Below are 8,174 nucleotides of genomic sequence, written 5' to 3'. Positions count from 1 at the left end.
CCTTAGCGACTTACAATAAATTCAAGTTCTTAATGTGCAATGAACCAATTAAAATATATACCAGCATTAAATAGGACAGTGTGAGGAATTACAGACTTTAACTGGTCAATTCAACAAATGCTTCTATTAAATATACCAATTAGTCCATCATATATACAGTAAGGTATATTTAAACAGGGATAATAAATAAAGAATCAGACACTCAATAGAACACATAAGCCTTTTATTATCAAATATTCGAACATTGCAATGAAGGTATTTATAGCATATCTTCAACACATTTATGAGTGCAGATTTCATATCAACAGGCCTTCAATAAATAATCTGTAAACACATAACCTCACTTAAAGGCAGATAGACTAATGTATGCACACAAAAACATACAGACCATGTTGTTTTTTTAAGGCGTATCTTAACAAATGCTTTTGCACTTTCAAAACTTCAAATACAAAGTTACATAATGGGGTGGAGAAAAAAATATATACAAAGTTGAGAATGGACAGACTGAAACAGAATAGATAGAATGTGTGACAATAATGCAGATGCTGATATTGTGCCACATGCCCCTTGGTGGCACAATTAATTATTTGTGTCCTTAATATTTTCTGTGTGACCACAAACGGAAAACAATATGTGATCACCACATTTATTGACACCAAGACAAATTCTGGGTGTTCACATGAACCCTAAAAAACAGTAAAACATGACTTTTATCACTGGTGGCAAACTATGAATAAACAAAATGAGAGATGACGAACCATTCAAGGGTTTGTGTAAAAGGAATAGTAAGCTGCCATGCCTTTGGCTGAGGGGGCGTCTTTGCTATAGGAGCTACTGTTGATGGAAACAGAGGCCAAGTCCTCACACTTGATGTCAGAGGATGAGTCCTCTGCGCCGGGACCATTGAGTGACAAACGCCTTCGTTTACAGGCTGTGGAATAAGAATCAGCCTTGTCTAAGGACAGAGCGGACGACTGTGCGTCTGCCCAGGAGGAGATCAGACTTCCGCTGCTGTTCACCTCCTCTTCAATCTGTGCTTTCACTTTGTTTGAGTCTTCTGGGAAGCCAGTGGTGGGACTGGGCCTGGGAGACCAAGGCAGGCTGGGAGAGACCTTTCTCTGGTAAGCTGCCCTGGACCCCCACCCTGCAGACATGGTGGTGAAAGGAGAGTCCGGGTAGTAGCTGAGAGCGTGGGATGTTTGCATGGACAGGGATTTGATTCCGTAAGGAAGCAGGGAGCTTGAGTATTCTCCCTCGTAGGGGGTCAGGTCCAGTTTGTTGCCGGTGCTAGTGCCGTTCCCCCCTTGCTGCATGGAGGTGACAAACCACCTCTGCGAAGTTCCGTCTTCTGTCTGAGGCGAGAGGAGGCTGTTGGTCTGCGGCACGGCTCTCTCGCTGTTATAGAAGCGATTCTGGGGAAGGTTGTTGACAAATTGGTCCTGGAAGAGGGGCTGCATGGTGTAGCGGGCCCCGGGGACAATCTGGTGGGCCCGGGGCGAGTCGGTCGGAGATGGTGTTAGGCGGTCATTTTCTTGAGCTGTGTACATCCTGAAAAACACATGTAGTTATGAACTTGAGTTCAAAAGTGTCTCGGTGAAAAAAAACATGGTGTGAAAACTAAATCTCGAGTCGGTAAATAAAAATAATTTACAAAACAGTACGACGGTATATGTGATAATATTAATACTTTTATGAATTACTGTGTTGTTAGAATGTGATATTAATACTCTGTAGTCGGTGAGAAATGAAATACTCACGAGTCATAATTATCTCTGAATCCTTTGGCAAACGGGTTGTGGTCAATCTTCAGTTGTGTAATCTTGAATAAAGCAAAATGGAAGAATACATTTTATATTAATATGAGAAGATATAGAACAAGCATCGTGCAGTCACATGCCTAATAACCTACACATGTCAAACAATGCAATGAAATGGCAGATAGTTAGACATTAAAAACCTATGTCCATTGAATAACTTTGAATGAGTAAAGATTACAAATTGATCAAAACAGAATGCCGTTCCTTATAAGGCAGAGATAGTCTGAGTAGTTTATCCCAAAATGCTTACATCAGTGTTCTGGTAGGCCGTCACAGCTATGAACTGGTTCTCGGGAAAGGTGAAGCTCTGAGTCTTAACCTCAGTGCTGATGTCCTCCACCCCGTCTTCCATCACCTCGACGATGTGCAGCCGGGGCTGATACTTGTGCAGCGACTGCAGGACAATCATCTGCATAATCAACAGGGTAAAATCCGTTAAATCCTCTGATCAAATAAAACAAAACGTTTATTTTATCATAATTCCCCACACATTCCCAATTTCTGCAAGTATACCTTTTTTTTATAGATGTGGTTATATTTAACGAAACAAACTAATTTACATCCAAACTTTATTAAAATATGTATCTTGTAATTTACATTAAACTATTAATGGTGTTGTAATCAAGTCGATTCCGGTTTATATTGATATTTAACTGCATATATCTATGAAAAAATCAGTTAACATTGTAATTTCGTTTCATTTAGTTATTTAGTGCTTCATACCTGTGTAGTATTGTGATTGGTCCCCTTGTTGTTCGTGAGTTTCAGTTTGCTAAAAGAAATCTCTTGTCTCATCCAGTGGGCTCCCGTGTTCGGAGACTCTGGGTGGATGTACACTTTGTTTCCTGAAATAAAGACGACGCCTTTAGCCCCAGGTGCTAAAGAGCACTAGACACACACGTGTTATTATGCATCGAAATATTTGTACTTTTGAGAGTTAATAAATAAAACAAACAAAATCGCTGGTTAGTAATGTAAGTTATCGACCTGTTTCACTACCTTGGCCGCTGTTGTCCGCCTTGCCGCAGGTGACCCACTTGCCACCTTGGAACCTCCAGTGGTTCGGGTCCGCCAGCACCACCTCCACGAAGACGTTGTAATGCGCTGTTAGGTTGAGACCAGCTATGTTAAAACTGAGGAACGGGAACATCCGCCTGAAAGCACAAAAACAACATCGAATAAATGATAAAGCAATTTTAAAAAAGCATTTTTTTTTTTACAGAGAAAGCCCGTTCTTGGTGCCCATGTCCAGCAAATTTCCCGGGCCTTATCCTCTCACCTGCCCTGCTTGGTGATTATCATCTCGGTCTGGTGCCGGTGGAACTTGAGCCACAGCGGCCGGTTGCAGAGGTACACCTGGGCCTTCATCCCGGGGCCCGCCGCCGGCACCGCTATGTTGCCGAGAGCCGACCCCGAACTGCCGTAGGCCGGGTAGATGCAGCCGGGGCTCTGGCCGAGCTGGTACGCCGGGCTGAAGTGACTCCGTCCCGCGGCGGAGGGGGCGAACCCCGCGGGAGGCAACACGGAGCCCAAGTGGAGAGAAGAGGGGTACCTGCCGGCGCCGGACGCGGCGTAAACCGTCGCACTGGGCGTGTAGGGGATGAACGAGCAGTGGTTCGGGGTGTCCGGGCTCTGTTTAGAACCCGCGGACGGGATGTAGTAGGAGCGGTCCGCCCCCATCGCGTGCTCCGCGTACCTGCCGCCGGCAGCGGACTCGTCCCCATCCACAGCCGGAGACTTGCGCCGGTCCTGCGCTCCTTCCTTCGCAGAAGTGAAGGTGCTGCTTTCCCCTTCGCCGCCCAGCATGCCTGCTGTTCGCCTCTGGTCACAGGTGTCTTTCTTTGAGCTCAGGCGAAATTGCTCTTTACAGGGAATCAGGTGTCTCCTGAGACAAAAGCGTCCACCGATGTCCGAAATCTGGAGAGACAAATGTATATTGCGATTAGGAGCGGGCCCGACTATGGGCAACATCCGCACTCCGCGGGGTTTACCTGATTCACCATCTTCTAAAAGGCCCGAGTGCCAAACTGCGCGGAGAAGAATGGGCCTTTGGGGAGGTGAAGGGGGGAATGTGACCTTTGTCATATCAAAGCACAGCAGATCACCGGGGGCGTATCGGGGTGCGGCTGTGAAGTCCATCAAAACTTGCACTGTTTTTAAATAAAGCAGCCTGGGCTTTGCAGTAACGCACAAACAAGTCGTGATCGTCACAGCCGCCGTGTTCCTCTCGATGAACTATTTCTCAGTTTTAAAATAAGAAATAAAATAAATGGTTCTTCCTAACTGGTGTGTAGCAATTCAGGTCTCCTATTATTTTTTCCCAATGTCACAAGGAGAGCTAACAAATAAGTCTTGACAAATAAGACATCTGACCAGATCGAAAATAAATAAGGTTACGCTTTATTTGGAATGCTTCACATTTAGCAGTAATATTGGAGTGGAATCGGTAATAGCCGATTTCTGGTAAATCCCATGACAAACTTTAGGTAGCCACATCACAAATGACAGCACCACCACGGTTTTGGAAATCACGTGAATTCTAGAACCGTGAAAAAGAAAGTTTCCTTTCTTATTTTCTAACAGCGTGTTTACAAAATATAATATTTGACGTCACAAGCATTTCCTTGCGATTTTGTCTTTAGAAATGTAGTATTTTTTTTTCTATTAGACGGAATGCCGTTAATCCTATATTATTATTCAGAGTTGATGAATTTGCATTCGTTCAATTCTGATGTGACTCGGCGTCCCAACGGGATTCCCGACGTGAAAAAGGGGAAACAGGCAATTATTTTTCCGTTTGAAGAAACCTGTGATGTTTCTTGGATCAGACAGCAACAAACAAATGTGAACCATCCTATCCGTGGAAAAGAACAATAATAAATAAATGCGTATAAGACCACATGTTTTAATTAATGTGGCTTAAATCCCGGTAAATAATTGTATTTCAAGTCGAGTGATATTGTAATTTCTCTTTTTTTATAGTACTGATGAAAGAAATGTTTCACCGGGCTGTGTCCCAGTAAAAACCTATATATGCCTGTCACAATTATATAAAGATACAAATATATATAAACTTACCAAGCGATTGTCCCTCCTGTTTCCGTTTGAAAATCAAGTTCAATACGCCTACGCGTAATTTCAGCTAAATAACAACTTCAGTGCGCAAAATAAGCGGCGCAGCTGAGTCCATACTGCAGGACATCATGTTGTGTTTGGGGTTGGGGAGTGAGTAAAAAGGTAAAGCCATGCGCCATGTGGAGGTGGACCGATCCGAGCGCATCGGTCGCAGCTCTGTGCGCGTGGTCATGACGCACAGATAGCAGCCTATTATCAGGTTCTCCGCTCATCTCCAGAGGAGGGGCAACGCATCCAAGATGCTATAAGAGCGAGGCTGCTCCATCCGTGAATCATCTGATCATCCTCACAAAGAAATCATCAGATTAACAGTCCCCATTAGTCTGCCTGGGGTCAATAGTGTGGCGTTTACGGTGGCGTTGTAGTCCTTGTCTTTCCCAGAACACACATTTTTACAAATAATAAAAAAAATCTAATCCCAACAAAGTTAAAGACATTAGTGTTCAGATAACTGAAAAGCAGCCAATTTGGAGCTGGCCACAACCTTTTAAATAGTACATTCTCAAAATTGACCTAAAAAATGCATGAAATCAGAAAGTTGCTCAGCCATTGTGATACTTGAATAACATGTTGTACAAAATGTGTTGGACCGTGTAATGAGGAACCTGAAAAGAAAATGTACTTCACTGACAAGGGGATGCATATGTAAAAAAATAACAAACACAATTCTTTAATTTTCATTTCAATAACACTCATCCAACCTGGCATTGAAACAGCTGCATCTTTGCGTTTAAGGGCTGGTACAGATGTGAAAATCAATAACATCTCCCATATCAGTGTTAATAGTGAGGAGCCTCTAACTGATGAGTAGCCAAGCCATGGAGGAACTGTTATAGTTACACTGCATGTGATTTGGCCAGAAACACATTTGTGTTACAGTGAAACAGACTAAGAGAAAGAAAATACATTTAGATGCTGTAGATCCATTTAGATCTAAATATATCTTCATCAACACATCAAAAAGGATGTTTGGAAATCACACTTGTGCTCTTGTAAACAAAAATGTTTAAAGGTGATAATGAACGGTGCCCAACAGTTGTTCCCAAAGAATTCACAGATCATTTGGGCCCGTGAAGGAGCTCATATCAGACTGTTTTCTCCTTGATTGATCTACTTCTTCAGTTCAAAGGAAGTCAAAGTCAGACTTTAAACGATGCTGCTTTACAGTGTTAACAGGGCACCATTCACAGCCTTAAAGACCGTCTCTTCTCTCAGGACCAGACGATGCTCAGCAGCAGCAGCTGCTGCTTTGGAGGAACGTTTACATGATAAAGAGAGTGAGAGGATTATTGACGCAGGTCGCCACCCCGGAAATAAACCCATTGCCCATTCAAACAAGACAAATCAACTATTTGAGTAAACTATTTGCACAGCAAACAGTCTAAAGCTAATACACCTCCTCGGTTTGATTGAGTTGTCTGATTATTTCAGGAAGTCATGAATATAGAGTGCACATGCGATTTCAGTGCTCTTTAATTAACTTTGAGTATTTCTTCCTGCTTGCCTTTTCCCCCTTTGTCAGCATCCATTGATATATCAGCAAGTCTAGGTAAATATATTATATAAAGTTGTAAATGTAATAAAATGTTTATTTTCCAGGATCAATTTGCTTTGCATTGAAATCCAAGGCTGTTACTCACTCCCTCTAACTTCCTCTTTGTTTATTTCGCAAACAACCTGTTTCACACGCAAACATATTGTCCACGTGCATCGATGGTAAACCGATGAGTCAGAGTGAAGACGTGTGGTGTGTTGCAATGTTTCTGTTAGCCGTGTAAACATTTGTTATTCACCCTCCTTCACTGCAGTCCCCCCTCCTCTCAATCATGTCTTATTATTGCTTCTCTTGGATGTTCGGGCCTCACTGTGCCACACGATGCATAACGCTAATCTGCTGTTTTCTTTTGGATATTTTGATCATTAATACAGCAGCAAACAACTATTGGCTATGTAGAAATATATATATTGAAGTAATGTCTACTTGAGCAAAGAGTGAAGTTACCCTCCTTCTGTGTGCGGTCATTCAATCCCTTTAGTAACATTTCAGTGCATGTTAGCGTGTCCCACTGGTTAGTTCATGGCTGTGCACTGCGATAAAGTGGTGGTGACGGCTGATCTCGGAGGCAGTTCCCCCTCCGTTTAACGCTGCAGGCTGTGAGCAATGTTGCTATTGTTTGTTCTGATAGCACCGTTAGCTGCAAGCAGCCGGCTCAACCATCGCCCCATCGAGAGCCGCTGAGCGATTATGGACGTGCTTTGTTTTGAGTTTAGCACCTTTTGAATCTGAATTTAAAGCAGGTACTGTATGTGCAATCGTGATATTGATGTTTCAAGACAATCATGATCTGATATGTAATTTTACAAGTGTCACGTGGCAACATGAAACTACCAGTGCACACTGTGTGGGGGACTCGTGTGTTAGGAAGTTTAGCCCTTAAAATAAACATCCATCAACTTTGGATTTTCTTAACAGGAAAGAGAGAAGAGCTTTTGATTTATTTTGTGTCAAAAAATATATAAAACAGAATTTACTATTGAGGAAAGCGCAAGTCTCATATTGTCAGAAGGGATCTTTAAAAATAAACTCTCCAGCGTTTGATGAAACAAGTTCAACCGGTACTCACCACACATGTGATGATGAAAACATTCAGCTATTCAGCTCATCTTTATTACCGCAAACACATACAAAAATGCAACTCCACATCACGGAAAGCTATTCGTTTACGGTCCGTTCACTGGGCGGCCTGTCTGTATCGTGGCCTCCCTCTTCTCTCTGTCACGCTCGATGAGCAGCTTCCCCTAGCTGTGCCTGCTTTTTGACACGTCTAAAGGGCTGTTTCTGACATCCTGCCGTCCTGCCGGCCACCCCTCCTGCAGCGCTCATGCCAGGCAGGAGGAAAAAGCTGGTGACCTGGCCATCGCCGCCGTGCCCTAGGCCACTTCCACCCTGCCGGGAGCAGAAGGTCTGTTGGTCGGAAGCCATGCCAGGAACTCTGCCCGCCGCAGCTTGTGATGTCACGACAGACACGCACGGAGACAAGACCTCTGATTGGCTCTGAGGGGTTTTCTTTCTCACTTCCCGGGAAAGGCCCCTCTAAACGACATACAGACGTGGAAACCTAATTAATTATCTCTTTAATTGAATGGCATCACAGCTTTCTGCCCTCCAAGGCGAACCGCTGCCTTCGCAGATCACGCAGGAAACAGCAAATATGTTCTCAC

At 43.5% G+C, this 8,174-nt stretch overlaps 1 protein-coding gene across 4 annotated transcripts; it reads right to left on the bottom strand.

Annotated features, from left to right (window-relative positions):
• Positions 1 to 206: 206 nt before the first annotated feature.
• Positions 207 to 5,118, bottom strand: eomesb (eomesodermin homolog b). Of its 4 annotated transcripts, none has more exons than XM_040166371.2 (7): positions 4,896 to 5,118; positions 3,097 to 3,734; positions 2,805 to 2,971; positions 2,541 to 2,662; positions 2,068 to 2,226; positions 1,758 to 1,819; positions 207 to 1,548 (listed from the first exon to the last, which is right to left on the bottom strand). In XM_040166371.2, exons 2-7 carry the CDS (start codon positions 3,621 to 3,623, stop codon positions 762 to 764), a joined length of 1,824 nt encoding a protein of 607 aa, XP_040022305.1. In that variant the 5' UTR covers positions 3,624 to 3,734; positions 4,896 to 5,118; the 3' UTR covers positions 207 to 761. The 4 variants fall into 4 exon arrangements, with proteins under 4 accessions (XP_040022305.1, XP_077950294.1, XP_040022304.1 ...); XM_078094168.1 differs by having other exon boundaries at positions 2,817 to 2,971; XM_040166370.2 differs by lacking the exon at positions 4,896 to 5,118 and adding an exon at positions 3,809 to 4,196 and having other exon boundaries at positions 2,817 to 2,971.
• Between the last annotated feature and the right edge of the window lie 3,056 nt (positions 5,119 to 8,174).

This window comes from Gasterosteus aculeatus, chromosome 20 (assembly GCF_964276395.1).
Source record: "Gasterosteus aculeatus chromosome 20, fGasAcu3.hap1.1, whole genome shotgun sequence".
Taxonomy (NCBI): Eukaryota; Metazoa; Chordata; class Actinopteri; order Perciformes; family Gasterosteidae; genus Gasterosteus; species Gasterosteus aculeatus.
Note: the sequence above shows the minus strand (reverse complement) of the source record. Positions and strands in the feature narration are given on the sequence as shown.